Raw genomic sequence first — 16,178 nt, 5'->3', positions numbered from 1 at the left:
ATCAGGATTCCGCAGAAAGAATTGACATGTCCAATCTTTCTGCGTGCAGCAGAATCTCAATGAAAACAATAAGAGTCTGCTGCTATGAAATTTCCGAGCCAGAATTTTTCCACCGGATTCCGCCTGTAAAGTCCACCATGTGAATGGGGCCTAAGGCTGCAAATATCATCACAACCATAACCACGATTAACCATACAATAAGAGCGGTCAATTGTTGGAATTTTTTATTTTATTTTATTGTTCCTTTATTTTGCTGGAGTGGCCATGAAAATGCAGACATCATTATAATGCAATTGAAAAAAGACATCATAACAAATACATAAACTGTATATAAAATAATTTCTAACGTTTCTGGAAAGTCAGATCCATGTATGTGGTTTACTACTCCGATCTATAAAATTAAGCAGCAAAAAAAAAAAATAATAATAATAATAATATTATTTATTTTTACAATAATAATAATAATAAAAAAAAAAAAATTGCTACATAAATTTAAAATATAATATTAAAAAGGTATCAATCTAAAATAATATTACTGCATAGAAAACTAAATTAATTTGCTACTAGTGTGGTCAGGGGATACTGGGTTAGGTATTTTGTAGTAAGGGCTACTATATTTACCTTGGAGACCTGTCCGGCAATGGGAATTTAAAAAAACAGAGCTAATTTCTTTCAAAAAACAGTTCCACGTCTGTCTCCAGGTCGGGTGTGGTTTTACAACTTGGCTCCATTCACTTCATTGGAACTGAGCTGCAGAACCACACCCAACCTGGAGACAGACAGGGAGTGGTTTTTAAAAGTAAGTAGCTCTGTTTTTCTATTCCTGGATAACCCCTTTAAGTGAGTAAAATCAAAGTGTTACCCTTAGCACCTTAGCAACTGAACTGAGGGATTTCCTAGTGCAGTTTATAGATAAGAAGCCATCATCAGGTTGGTTGCTAGTGGTTACAGCATCATTTATACACAGTTATCCACACATTGGTGCCCTATAAGCACACCACTCAATGCTCCACCCCTGATCTATCAGGAATGGCCATTTGGGTACATTTGCGTAAGCTCCATCCATTTCAAGGGTCAATCCTGGTAAGAAATAACAAACAGGACATTGAGAGGCGGGCTTTAAAGGGGTACTCCGGTGGAAAACTTTTTATTTTTTAATCATCTGGTGCCAGAAAGTTAAACAGATTTGTAAATTGCTTCCATAAAAAAATCTTAATCCTTCTAATAATTATCAGCTGCTGAAGTTGAGTTGTTCTTTTCTGTCTGACGACAGTGCTCTCTGCTAACATCTCTGTCTGTCTCGGGAACTGCACAGAGCAGGATAGGTTTGCTATGAGGATTTGCTTCTACTCTGGACAGTTCCCGAGACAGGTGTAATCAGAGAACACTTAAAAGAACAACTCAACTTCAGCAGCTCATAAGTATTGAAAGGATTAAGATTTTTTTAATAGAAGTAATACTTTCTGGAGCCATTTAAGATATATATATATATATATATATATATATATATATATATATATATATATAAAAAAAAAGTTTTTTCCTGGATAACCCCTAAATAAATAAATCTTAATCCTTCCAGTACTTATTAGCTGCTGAATACTACATAGAAAATTCTTTCCTTTTTGGAACACAGTGCTCTCTGCTGACATCATGACCACAGTGCTCTCTGCTCTCATCTCTGTCCATTTTAAGAACTGTCCAGAGTAGGAGAAAATCCCCATAGCAAACATATGCTGCTCTGGACAGTTCCTAAAATGGACAGAGATGTCAGCAGAGAGCATTGTGGTCGTGATGTCAGCAAAGAGCTCTGTGTTCCAAGAAAAAAAAGGTTTCCTCTGTAGTACTCAGCAGCTAATAAGTACTGGAAGGATTAAGATTTTTTTTATAGAAGTAATTTACAAATCTGTTTAACTTTCTGGCACCAGTTGATTAAAAAAAATAAAAAGTTTTCCACCAGAGTACCCCTTTAATGGTGGAAAAACCACTTTAAATCGGTTATCCAGGAAAAAACTTTTTATTTATTTTTTAATATCAACTGGCTCCAGAAAGTTAGACAGATTTGTAAATTACTTCTATTAAAAAATCTTAATCCTGTCAATAATTATCAGCTGCTGAAGTTGAGTTCTTCTTTTCTGTCTGACAACAGTGCTCTTTGCTGACATCTCTGCTTGTCTCGGGAACTGCACAGAGTAGAAGAGGTTTGCTGTGGGGATTTGCTTCATCTCTGGACAGTTCCCGAGACACATGTCATCAGAGAGCACTTAGACAGAAAAGAACAACTCAACTTCAACAGCTCATAAGTACTGAAAGGTTAAAGATTTTTAATAGAAGAAATTTACAAATCTGTTTAACTTTCTGAATCCAGTTGATATATAAAAAAAAGTTTTTTTCCTGGTTAACCCCTTTAAGTCACTTTGTAAATGTATTTCATTGGTGTAAGCCTACAGAGCTGTAATGGCGGCCATTTTGGTGGTCACCCAGCTTGGCAGAACTGGTGAATGTTTGATCTTAGAGGGGGAAATGTTTTATTACATCCCTCAGTGGTATCTATTTGTATGCTACTAAATTAGGATATTAGTGCTATGTAAAGCAGCAGTCTTCACTTTTTGGGTACTATCTTAGCAAGTTGCTAATTGACCACAATAAATGTTAAGTGGAACCGGTGGTTTCTTATCAAAAAAGTATAAAATAACTTCATTTTCTGATACAGAAGAACTCATACATGTGATATCCAGCATTAGTAATATTAGGAGGCAGTGCTGTATGAGCTGATCATCCTTAGTCCCACGTCACATTTTCTGAGACTGACTCTTGCACATCGTCAGTATTTGTTTTAGCACCTTCTGAACATCCTCATCCATTTGGCCCTGTAGAGAAAACAGAAGAGGTCAGAAGGATCTAAAGATGACTATAAGCCAGATCCTCTCAGTATAAGCCATTATAATTCTGCTGGAAAATCATTATTTACATTACTTATCCTGTACTGATCCTGAGTTATATCCTGTATTATACTCCAGAGCTGTACTCACTATTCTGCTGGTGGGGTCACTGTGTACATACATTACATTACTTATCCTGTACTGATCCTGAGTTATATCCTGTATTATACTCCAGAGCTGTACTCACTATTCTGCTGGTGAGGTCACTGTGTACATACATTACATTACTTATCCTGTACAGATCCTGAGTTATATCCTGTATTATACTCCAGAGCTGTACTCACTATTCTGCTGGTGGGGTCACTGTGTACATACATTACTTATCCTGTACTGATCCTGATTAACATCCTGTATTACACTCCATAGCTGTACTCACTATTCTGCTGGTGGGCCCCCTGTGTACATACATTACATTACTTATCCTGTACTGATCCTGAGTTATATCCTGTATTATACTCCAGAGCTGTACTCACTATTCTGCTGGTGAGGTCACTGTGTACATATATTACATTACTTATCCTGTACTGATCCTGAGTTATATCCTGTATTATACTCCAGAGCTGTACTCACTATTCTGCTGGTGAGGTCACTGTGTACATACATTACATTACTTATCCTGTACTGATCCTGAGTTATATCCTGTATTATACTCCAGAGCTGTACTTACTATTCTGCTGGTGAGGTCACTGTGTACATACATTACATTACTTATCCTGTACTGATCCTGAGTTATATCCTGTATTATACTCCAGAGCTGTACTCACTATTCTGCTGGTGAGGTCACTGTGTACATACATTACATTACTTATCCTGTACTGATCCTGAGTTATATCCTGTATTATACTCCAGAGCTGTACTCACTATTCTGCTGGTGAGGTCACTGTGTACATATATTACATTACTTATCCTGTACTGATCCTGGGTTATATCCTGTATTATACAACAGATCTGTACTCACTATTCTGCTGGTGGAGTCACTGTGTACATACATTACATTACTTATCCTGTACTGAACCTGAGTTATATCCTGTATTATACTCCAGAGCTGCACTCGCTATTCTGCTGCTGAGGTTACTGTGTACATATATTACATTACTTATCCTGTACTGATCCTGAGTTATATCCTGTATTATACTCCAGAGCTGCACTCGCTATTCTGCTGGTGAGGTCACTGTGTACATACATTACATTACTTATCCTGTACTGATCCTGAGTTATATCCTGTATTATACTCCAGAGCTGTACTCACTATTCTGCTAGTGAGGTCACTGTGTACATATATTACATTACTTATCCTGTACTGATCCTGAGTTATATCCTGTATTATACTCCAGAGCTGTAATCACTATTCTGCTGGTGAGGTCACTGTGTACATATATTACATTACTTATCCTGTACTGATCCTGAGTTATATCCTGTATTATACTCCAGAGCTGTAATCACTATTCTGCTGGTGAGGTCTCTGTGTACATACATTACATTACTTATCCTGTACTGATCCTGAGTTATATCCTGTATTATACTCCAGAGCTGTAATCACTATTCTGCTGGTGAGGTCACTGTGTACATATATTACATTACTTATCCTGTACTGATCCTGAATTATATCCTGTATTATACTCCAGAGCTGTACTCACTATTCTGCTAACTGGCAATGAAAACAGTTATAACAACTGTCAACAGATACATCTCATCATTGTGATCAGATCATTGTAAGTGGAAAAATCACCAACCCCCCCCCCCCCAGGACCAATGTATAAGACAATTTTTATAGATAAGTAATTATACATTGTGACTGTGAAATCAGAAAGCAACTTCAGTTCAGACTAAATGAATCTGTCAGATAAAACAAATGCAGTCTTACCTGAACAGCATAGAGAAGATGCATTCTGTAAACTGATACGATTTCCTGGTGCTGCTTCTTGGTTTCCTAAAAGTATCAAAATAAATGTATATCCCATGAATATTATACTGAACAAGCACAACTAGACATATGCTTCCAGTAACCCTCTATAAGAGGAGTGCTCCAATGTTTAGTAAAAAAAAAAAAAAAATGCTGCAGAAGCGCATAGCATCACCCGTCTGCTACCTGTCCTTAAAACACCCATAATCCATTTGTTTTGTGGGTATATCGCTAAAACAGAATGCCAGTGTCACGATTCGGCTGGCTGGGGGTGGATCCTCTGTGCCAGAGAGGGATTGGCGTGGACCGTGTTGGTGGACCGGTTCTAAGTTGCTACTGGTATTCACCAGAGCCCGCCGCAAAGCGGGATGGTCTTGCTGCGGCGGTAGCAACCAGGTCGTATCCACCAGCAACGGTTCAACCTCTCTGACTGCTGAAGATAGGCGCGGTACAAGGGAGTAGACAAGAGCAAGGTCGGACGTAGCAGAAGGTCAGGGCAGGCAGCAAGGATCGTAGTCAGGGGCAACGGCAGGAGGTCTGGAACACAGGCTAGGAACACACAAGGAAACGCTTTCACTGGCACAATGGCAACAAGATCCGGCGAGGGAGTGCAGGGGAAGTGAGGTATAAGTAGGGAGTGCACAGGTGAACACACTGATTAAGCCTGCTGCGCCAATCAGTGGTGCAGTGGCCCTTTAAATTGCAGAGACCCGGCGCGCGCGCGCCCTAAGGAGCGGGGCCGCGCGCGCCGAGACAAGACAGACGGGGAACGAGTCAGGTACGGGAGCCGGGATGCGCATCGCGAATCGCATCCCGGCTGAGAGAGATATTGCAGCGCACCCGGTCAGCAGGTCTGACCGGGGCGCTGCAATTGCGAGGATGCTGCGAGCGCTCCGGGGAGGAGCGGGGACCCGGAGCGCTCGGCGTAACAGCCAGGAAGAAAGCGTCCAACATCCAGGTTGAAGTAAACAGGGTAAATCTTTATTAGATAATTTGCATGTACATGGTGAAAACTAACACACGTTTCACGCTTTTGTACTTAGTCATAGATAGTCTCTATGACAGTGGTTTCCAACCTGCAGACCTCCACATGTTGCAAAACTACAACTCCCAGCATGCCCGGACAGCCGTTGGCTGTCCGGGCATGCTGGGAGTTGTAGTTTTGCAACTTCTGGACGTCTGCAGGTTGGAGACCACTGCTCTATGACTAAGCGTGAAAGCGTGAAACACGTCAGAGTTTTTACCATGTAAATGCAAATTATCCAATAAAGATTTACCCTGTTTACTTCAACCTGGATGCTGGACGCTTTCTTCCTGGCATTGTTCCGCAGTGAAGCCGGGGGCAGGTCCGTGCATAGGTGTGGAGGCTGATCTATTTTTTTTTATATTTGTATTTGTATATATATATATATATATATATACACTTTCTGATAACATGTATCAGATCTGCTGCATATTTTGTGCAGCTGGTTTTGCTACCTATTAACTTCAATGGGTAACAAAATCCTCTGCAGAAAATATGCAGCAAAAATATGCAACAGATCCAGTACATGTGAATGTACCCTAAGGGTAGGGTCACACGTAACGGATCGGTAGTGTATTTTTTGTGTATCCGCCGGTGACCCGACCCATATTGTGCCTCCTGCTGTTGCCGAACCACCCGCCCCATCCCCTTTTCTCCTTACTCTGCTCCCTGGCCTGCCCGCAGCGGCAATCCTCTGCTCGGAGCAGCCACATTGGGGGCCTGCGGGTCTCCGAGTGCACTCAGACATCCCGGAGCAGCTGCGTAGCTACACCATGATGTTTGAGTGCACTCGGTGACTCCCAGGCCCCCAGTGTGGCTTCTCGAGCTGTGAGCATGTCAGGGGGCGGGGCAGCTGGTTAGGCAACAGCAGGAGGCACAATATGGGTCGGGTCACCGGCAGATCCGCAGCGTAAAAGGCGCTGCAGACCCGTTATGTGTGACCCTATTTTTGCAGCATATTTTGTGCAGCTGATTTTTTGCTACCCATTAAAGGGGTACTCCAGTGGAAAACTTTTTTTTTTAAATCAACTGGTGCCAGAAAGTTATACAGATTTGTAAATTACTTCAATTAAAAAATCTTAATCCTTCCAGTGCTTATCAGCTGCTGAATACTACAGAGGAAATTCTTTTTTTTTTTTGGAACACAGAGCTCTCTGCTGACATCACGAGCACAGTGCTCTCTGCTGACACCTATGTCCATTTTAGGAACTGTCCAGAGCAACATATGTTTGCTATGGGGATTTTCTCCTACTCTGGACAGTTCCTAAAATGGACAGGGGTGTCAGCAGAGAGCACTGTGCTTGTGATGTCAGCAGAGAGCACTGTGGTCATGATGTCAGCAGAGAGCACTGTGCTCCAAAAAGAAAAGAATTTCCTCTGTAGTTTTCAGCAGCTAATAAGTACTGGAAGGAATAAGATTTTTTAATAGAAGTAATTTACAAATCTGTTTAACTTTCTGGCACCAGTTGGTTTAAAAAGAAAAAAAAAGTTTTCCACCGGAGTACCCCTTTAACCTTTAACTTCAATGGGTAGCAAAATCAGCTAAATAAAAGATGCAGCAAAAATATGCAGCAGATCCTGTAGGTGTGAACGTACCCTAATGTATTCATGTACACAGTATCCTGTGCAGATGTGATGCTGTGTTTGGTCATTTAGTTTACATTAAACTCTGCAGCATAAAATCTGCAGCTACCAATCCTGCGCATCAAATGTGCAAAGGTTACCAAGGAATGACATAGACAGACGTTATGGATAGAAGTAAGCATGAAGAAGAAGGACTTACCACCAACTGGTTCTGCAGCTGTTTGACCTGCTGTTGTAGAGATTCCAGCTGCTGGCTTTGCCTCTTGGGAGTGCTTGTGGTGAATGATAGCTGGGAAAGGCTGTTTAGTGCATCTTTGAGTTTGCTCACTTCTTTTGAGAGCTCATGTATCTGGAAAAGCATGTACTTATCTTAGTGAAGCTCCTTGGTAAGTCATAAATGGTTCATATGTGGGTCAGACTGGCCCATAACAATACAAAAACATCCTCAGGGGGGTCCTAATAAGGGACCACAGAGCTCCAGAAGAAGACAACCCAACCCCACTTGGGGGAGACTTTGGAGTGTTTACTTTTCATTAGTGTCTATTATAGGATGATTTGGTAATAAGTTTGTCAGAGTATCACATGGCCCAATGGGCTTACATTCATGGACGCCCTTTGTTAGGTCCCTAGGTGCACTGGTAACCCATCAATTACATTTTGGAGCACCAATGGGCTGACAGCAGGATACCCCGCCCTGTGTGAAACTCCTTAGATGTTATGGTGGCTACTGACTGTGGCATCTGAATAATCACACATGATCGGACTCAGGTGGACAAACCTTCTGTGTCTGCATGATAACCAGCAAGTCATATTAAGGGAGGGGCTAATAATGTATCATGATGGGTCGATTATGTCATATAATGAATGATCTCACTCCTAGGTATGAGGAACTGTCATTGAGAACTGCCAGTAGAGAGTTAGCACTTCTTTAAAGGGGTACTCCGCCCCGATCAGATGTCTGATCGCAGGGGTCCCGCTGCTGGGGACCCACACGATCTCCCTGCTGCACGCGGCGTTCGTTTAGGGCGTCGGGTGCAGCGCCAAAGGCTTGTGACATCACAGTTACGCCCGCTCGTGAAGTCACCGCCACGCCCCCTCAATGCAAGTCTATGGGAGGGGGCGTGACGGCCGTCACGCCCCCTCCCATAGACTTGCATTGAGGGGGCATGGCCATGACATCACAAGCGGGGCGTGACTGTGACATCACAAGCCACCGCCCCGCATCGCCAGTCATCCGTCACGGAGCAAAGTTCGCTCCTTGCATCAGGTGTCTGGGGTGCTGCAGCAGAGATCTGGGGACCCCCGCGATCAGACATCTTATCCCCTATCCAAAGGGGCGGAGTGCCCCTTTAAGGTCATCTCTCCGCAAATATCAGTGCTACAATTCATGACACTGGTGGAGGCCCTGGCTCCTAGACCCCATTAAACGTGACTCTTAATGCGTTGTCCGTACAAATACTTGACTTGGCGCCCAGAAGCTTTGTATTAAAGACTGTAAAACAACAGCAGTGTAATAGACCAAACTGAAAATAAATCCCACAAAGTGCTGTTCACTAACCTTTTTGTCTTTGTCTTCATCCATTTTGGAGGAGTTCTCTGACAACTTCTTCATCTCGGCCAGATCTTCCTGCACTTTGCTGAATTTCCTCCTCAGCTCTTCGAGTTCTAGTTCCTTGTTTTGCAGTTGCCCTTCTATCAACTCTTTCTCCTCTTTCACTTGCGACAATTCCCTTTTAACGTGCCCATTCTCCATAGCGATCGTCTCTTTATCCTTCATCAGGTCAGTCACTTGCGTGGATAAGGCACTAATGTCATCTTCCAGAGACACCTGCCGCTCGGCTAATAACTGCTTGGTGACCATGGCTTCCTGGACCTTGGACTGTTCCTGCCGAAGGTCGTCCTGTAAACTTTTCATTCGGGATTCTTGAGTGGTGTTCTGTTCCCTCAACTCGCTTCTTTCTGCATCCATATTTTCTATTGTACGTTTAAGATCTTCGATGACTTGTACATGTTCAGACTCTGCCGCGTGCCCCCTCTCCTTGTCCATCTGTTGCTTCAGCTCACATACTTCTTCCAATATTTTGGCATGCTGGGAAGCCAAATCCACTAAATCATTCTCCACTTTCTCTTTGCTTTCTTCAACATCTTGCAAAAGTTTCTGATGTTCTTCCCTAGGGATGAAATCTGCTGATACATCAGGTGATACTTTCTTTGTCTTCTCAAGTTCCACCTGGGCTTCATTGTATAACAGAGACAACTCGTTCACTTGTTTGATCAAGTCATCTACCGTTCTTGTCATGTCCTCCTCCTCTTGACCATTCTCCACCGGAGACCTGGGCTCCACCTGACTTTGTAACTCCTTCTGTAACCTCGTAATTTCTTCCAGTAATTCTTGCTGCTTCATATTAAGTTTGGCGTTCTCCTCGTTCAGCTGCTCTATGACGGCACAGTAAGACTTTGCCATTTCTTCTTGCTTCTCAATGGGCACCAAGTTGACAATACTTTGGGTAATCACATCGATTTGGTTCCTCAAATCATTCATCTCATTCTCTTTCCTTTCACTTTCCGCTAGGACCTCCTGGTATTCGCTCTTCAGAGCTTCATATTCTTCCAATACCAATAAACTTTCCTCACTCGTTTTTACAACTCCGTCTTCTTGCTCCACTCTTGACATCCTCTGTAGATTTGGCTTAAAGGAAATGTCTTGTTTCCCAACACAAGGCGATCCCTGAGACTGAAGGTCTATATCTGAAGCCACTTCAGAAGTTTCAGTACTGATAGAATCTCGAAAACTAGATCGGATCTGGGCTTCCAAGCTCTGCCTTTTTGTTTCGGAGTCCTCCAGTTTCAATTTCATGTCCTCAATGGTTTTTTCCAGTAGTTTCATTTTGTGTTCATTGTTAACTATTTCAACCTGGGACTCGAAAGATGTATCGGAGTTATCCGAAATAACCGTGGGTGATTTTGCATCTTGATTTTTGGCAACGGAAAGGTTAACATCAGTCTGTGTAGAATGGTAAGAATCACAGCTGATATCTGTAAATGCCTCATTATTGGCTTTCTCCTGAAGAAAAATGATATTAATATACACTTTATTATCGCTATAACTTATATTTTGTACAGTGTGCGTAAAAGTACAAACATTTTACGAATCTTAGAAGTTAATATAAATATTCCCCACTTTGGACAATCCCTATTTGTTGGAAGGGCCTCTTGAAGATAAACAAAAAAAAAAAAAAGGTTTCATGCCATCAACTGTAATCTACAGCGCCCCCACAGGAGAAGTCATGCATTACACAGTGCCCATTCAAATAAATGTGTTGTCTGTGTAATGCAGGACATGATGGATTCCCCAGAGCAAGAGGCACTCTTTGTATCCACTCTCCAGTATGACTAAATGGAACAGAACAGGGTTTTCCGCCATTTACATTAAAAGTACACCTCCCCCCCTTTTTTTTTTTTTTTTTTTTTTTTTTTACTGGGACGATCCTTTTAACAGGGTACTTTGGTGAAAAACATTTTTTTTCTTTCCCCAAATCGATTGGTTCCAGAAAGTTAAACAGTTTTGTAAATTATTTCTATTAAAAAATCTTAAAGGGGTAGTCCAGTGGTGAAAAACGTATCCCCTATCCTAAGGATAGGAGATAAGTTTGAGATCGCGGGGGGTCCGACCGCTGGGGCCCCCTGCGATCTCTCTGTACGGGGGCCAGGCTCTCCGGCCAGATAGCGGGTGTTGACCTCCGCACGAAGCGGCGGCCGGCACGCCCCCTCAATACATCTCTATGGCAGAGCCGGAAATTGCCGAAGGCAGCGCTTCGGCTCTGCCATAGAGTTGCATTGAGGGGGCGTGTCGGCCGCCTCTTCGTGCGGAGGTCGACACGCCCCCTTCCAGCGGGCTGTCGGGGCTCCGTACAGGAGATCGCAGGGGGCCCCAGCGGTCGGACCCCCCGCGATCTCAAACTTATCCCCTATCCTTAGGATAGGGGATAAGTTGTTCACCACTGGGTCACCACTGGACTACTCCTTTAACTCTTCCAGTACTTATCAGCTGCTGTATACTACTGAGGAACTTGTGTAGTCCTTTCCAGTCTGACCACAGTGCTCTCTGCTGACACCTCTGTCCATGTCAGAAACTGTCCAGAGCAGGAGAGGTTTGCTATGAGGATTTTCTCCTACTCTGGACAGTTCCTGACACGGACAGAGGTGGCAGCAGAAAGCACTGGGGTCAGACTGGAAAGAACTACACAACTTCCTGTGGAGCATACACCAGATGGAAGTACTGGAAGGATTAAGATTTTTTAATAGAAGTAAATTACAAATCAATTGATTTAAAAAAAAAAAAAAATTATCATTTTAAGTCCCCCAATAAATCAGAAACACAGAATGCAAACCTGTAATTTCTCCTGTAATTCCTTGTTGAGCAGAGTTAGAGAAGCCACCTTTGCTTGCAGTTGTAAGAGTGTGTCTTGGTGGTCGGCCTCAGAGCTCACATCCAGTAGGCTATCCTCTAGAAAGTAAGAAATATTGGTCTCATTATTATTGTCAGTACAAAGCCAACAACATACACACCAAGGTGAAGAAGAGAATAATAAGCAGCCAAGGGCCTAACAAACATTCCCAATTCTGTCAAACGTGAAAGCCGATTAGGTCAAACTATTTATCCCTGTAAAAAAAAAATCATTTTCAATATGACTGCTTGCTGTCAGTAAATGGGAAAACTCCTATGTACATTTAGAGAGAAGACAATTGTATCCAGTCTAGATAATGCTCTTTGAGCTAAAGACATCAGCAGCTGCAAGAATCTCTCTGGTAGTTTGCTATAATGAATCAGTCAGGAGTCCAGGATGTTTAGCTCACAGAGCATTGTCTAGACTGGATACAATTGTCTCCACTTCTCATCTGAGAGCAGGACTAGATATGTACAATGTATCAGTCTGGACTCCAGGATGTTTAGCTCACAGAGCATTGTCTAGACTGGATGCAATTGTCTCCACTTCTCAGCTGAGAGCAGGACTAGCTATGTACAATGTATCAGTCTGGAGTCCAGGATGTTTAGCTCACAGAGCATTGTCTAGACTGGATACAATTGTCTCCACTTCTCAGCTGAGAGCAGGACTAGTTATGTACAATGTATCAGTCTGGTGTCCAGGCTGTTTAGCTCACAGAGCATTGTCTAGACTGGATACAATTGTCTCCACTTCTCAGCTGAGAGCAGGACTAGCTATGTACAATGTATCAGTCCGGAGTCCAGGCTGTTTAGCTCACAGAGCATTGTCTAGACTGGATACAATTGTCTCCACTTCTCAGCTGAGAGCAGGACTAGCTATGTACAATGTATCAGTCTGGAGTCCAGGATGTTTAGCTCACAGAGCATTGTCTAGACTGGATACAATTGTATATCATTCTCAGCTGAGAGCAGGACTAGCTATGTGCAATGTATCAGTCTGGAGTCCAGGATGTTTAGCTCACAGAGCATTGTCTAGACTGGATACAATTGTCTCCACTTCTCAGCTGAGAGCAGGACTAGCTATGTACAATGTATCAGTCTGGAGTCCAGGATGTTTAGCTCACAGAGCACTGTCTAGACTGGATACAATTGTCTCCAGCTGAGATCATGACTAGCTATGTACTGGATTACTGCCTTTGAATATAAACAACAGACACAATTTTTGAAAATGTTGATCAATCGGAAAGTATATGACAATGCTGTAGAACATCTCATTTATACAGCCAGAATACTCTCTTTAAAAAAAAGCTTTTCTTAGATAAAATTTTTGTAGTTTGCCAGGAAATCAGTCACAGTCTATTACTGGTTAATGTAGCAGAGTTGTCATAACCTGTCACATAACTTAACGTGACAGGACTGGCCGGATGGTCGAATACTAGGACTAAAAACATTCAGATCTGTTTTACTCAAGTTCTCTTATGACATTAAAGGATTGGAAACCATCTACTGCAGGGTTTTCCAACCAGGGTGCCTCCAGCTGCTGCAAAACTACAACTCCCAGCATGCTCGGACAGCCAAAGGCTGTCCGAGCATGCTGGGAGTTGTAGTTTTGCAACAGCTGGAGGCACCCTGGTTGGGAAGCACTGATTTACTGCAAAGTAAACGCTATCACAGGAGGCATCTAGAAAGGCTGAATACTTTCTCATAGCAATGTGGATACTACAACTAGAGATGAGCGAACTTACAGTAAATTCGATTCGTCACGAACTTCTCGGCTCGGCAGTTGATGACTTATCCTGCATAAATTAGTTCAGCTTTCCGGTGCTCCGGTGGGCTGGAAAAGGTGGATACAGTCCTAGGAAAAGGTCTCCTAGGACTGTATCCACCTTTTCCAGCCCACCGGAGCACCTGAAAGCTGAACTAATTTATGCAGGAAAAGTCATCAACTGCCGAGCCGAGAAGTTCGTGACGAATCGAATTTACTGTTAGTTCGCTCATCTCTAACTACAACCAGTTACGCTGGGGTTCAAAACTACAACCTAACCCAGAGGCCTGTGTGATTCCCTATGGGGCGTTCAATGTGCTATGATAACTATATAGGTTACAACTTTTCAGTATTACAGCAGTATTCTCCAACATGCGGCTCTCCAGCGACTACAAGTCAGTGTGCCGTAGGCAATTCTACGCTTCTTACCTGTGCTGTCGCTCAGCCTGTCTCTATAGTCTCGCCTGTAGGGTGAATTTTCGTCCTGAGAAAACATAAGACAGCAAAACATGAGTAACCTGCAGCCATGCATTTCTAAGCTGTGAGCCAAAAATAATATTGACTTTGTATAATCCATCGACCTTAAAGGGGTATTCCAGGAGAAAAAATTTTATTTTTATTTTTTAGATCAACCGGCTCCAGAAAGTTAAACAGATTTGTAAATTACTTCTATTAAAAAATCTTAATCCTTCCAATAATTATCAGCAGCTGAAGTTGAGTTGTTCTTATCTGTCTGGAAACAGTGCTCTCTGCTGACATCTCTGCTTGTCTCGGGAACTGCACAGAGTAGAAGAGGTTTGCTATGGGGGTTTGCTTCTACTCTGGACAGTTCCCAAGACAGGTGTCATCAGAGAGCACCTAGACAGAAAACAACAACTCAACTTCAGCAGCTCATAAATACTGAAAGGATTAAGATTTTTTTTTAAATTAGCTGCTGTATGCTCCAGAGGAAGTTGTGTAGTTCTTTCCAGTCTGACCACAGTTCTCTCTGCTAACACCTCTGTCCGTGTCAGGAACTGTCCAGCGCAGGAGGGGTTTGCTATGGGGATTAGCTCCTGACATGGACAGAGGTGTTAGCAGAGAGCACTGTGGTCAGACTGGAAAGAACTACACAACTTCCTCTGGAGCATACAGCAGCTGATAAGTACTGGAAGGATTAAGATTTTTTAATAGAAATAATTTACAAATCTGTTTAACTTTCTGGAGCCAGTTGATATATATATAAAAAAAAGTTTTTTCCTGGAATACCCCTTTAATATACGCAGCAGGCCCGTAGATGGTTGAATAGTAGAAGCAGTGCTCCTTTATTAACAGTGCCCATACACCTTATACTAAAGGTGCCCGAACGTGCTGCCACCAGCGAGTCACAGCAGAAATGGACGTCCGGCGCTTGGTGCAGTAAAAACCAGGTACTGTATTGTAGGATCATCGGATACAAACACACAGCAGGAAAAACACTGACGCGTTACCGGTCCTTAGTCATGACATGTCAAGACTAAGGACCGTAACGGTCCGAAACGCGTCGGTGTTTTTCCTGATGTATGTTTGTATCCGATGATCCTACAATACAGTACCTGGTTTTTACTGCACCAAGCGCTGGACGTCCATTTCTGCTTTGACTGATCCAGTCCGGGGACGCTGCCGGCTAGTCCGCGTGCTTGTGGTGGCGGTACGGGAGAGAGAGCTGTCTGCACAGTGTGTTTGTTCCTTTGCTGCCACCAGTGGGTTTGGACAACTGTTTAAAGGGGTACTCTGCCCCTAGACATCTTATCCCCTATCCCGCCACTGGGGACTCCCGCGATCTCAGCTGTGGCATCCCAGACATCCGGTGCACGCAGCGAACTTCGATGACTGGCGATGCAGGGCTGAGGCTCGTGACGTCCATTGATGTCACGGCCACGCCCCCTCAATGGAAGTCTATTGCATTGAGGGGGCGTGGTATCAGGAGGGGGCGTGGCAGTGACATCACGACCCCCACAGTCCACACCCAGAGTTCAGAACAAAATGTTCCGAACGCTGGGACAGTGGAGTACCCCTTTATTATGAGGGGGCTGGGGCAATACTAGGTTTTCTACAGTCATTACTCAGCTATACACATTACCTTGCTGCTATTTTCAGAGAAGAACACCTCTCCTTTGGCCGAGACTGGGGTTGATGTTGATGACAAGGGGGATGATAAGTCACTTAGCTGTAAAGACAAAGGTTGTTTATTGGTAACACACTCACCTACCTTCATACCCGAGGGGTAGGGGCTTGTGGGGAGTTTCAGAAAATCACATTTAAACAAATATACAGTGATCGCTCAACTTACAATGGCCTCAACATACAATAGTTTCAACATACAATGGTCTTTTCTGGACCATCGTAAGTTGAAACCAGACTCAACATACAATGCTACAGACAGTCCAGATCTGTGAAACGTGTCAATGGCCAAGAGAACTGACCAATCAGAATGGGTATTCACTGGTAAAACCCCTGTATTACTGAAGTGCATGCACTGACTGGTGTCTGGT

The 16,178-nt window shown here is 43.2% G+C and overlaps 1 protein-coding gene across 3 annotated transcripts in view; it reads right to left on the bottom strand.

Annotated features, from left to right (window-relative positions):
* Positions 1-218: 218 nt before the first annotated feature.
* Positions 219-16,178, bottom strand: part of RAI14 (retinoic acid induced 14) — a 169,414-nt gene continuing 153,454 nt past the window's right edge. For 2 of the 3 annotated variants that reach the window (XM_056545644.1, XM_056545657.1), the window contains 7 exons: positions 15,767-15,853; positions 14,095-14,149; positions 11,845-11,960; positions 9,012-10,517; positions 7,653-7,802; positions 4,807-4,872; positions 1,895-2,870 (listed from right to left, as the gene is read on the bottom strand). In XM_056545644.1, coding sequence (XP_056401619.1) covers positions 2,793-2,870; positions 4,807-4,872; positions 7,653-7,802; positions 9,012-10,517; positions 11,845-11,960; positions 14,095-14,149; positions 15,767-15,853 — 2,058 coding nt within the window. In that variant the 3' untranslated portion in view covers positions 1,895-2,792. Of the gene's footprint in view, positions 392-1,894; positions 2,871-4,806; positions 4,873-7,652; positions 7,803-9,011; positions 10,518-11,844; positions 11,961-14,094; positions 14,150-15,766; positions 15,854-16,178 lie in introns of those variants that run through there. The other variant, XR_008848726.1, reaches the window with a different exon arrangement.

This window comes from Hyla sarda, chromosome 1, assembly GCF_029499605.1.
Source record: "Hyla sarda isolate aHylSar1 chromosome 1, aHylSar1.hap1, whole genome shotgun sequence".
NCBI classification, from domain to species: domain Eukaryota; kingdom Metazoa; phylum Chordata; class Amphibia; order Anura; family Hylidae; genus Hyla; species Hyla sarda.
Note: the sequence above shows the minus strand (reverse complement) of the source record. Positions and strands in the feature narration are given on the sequence as shown.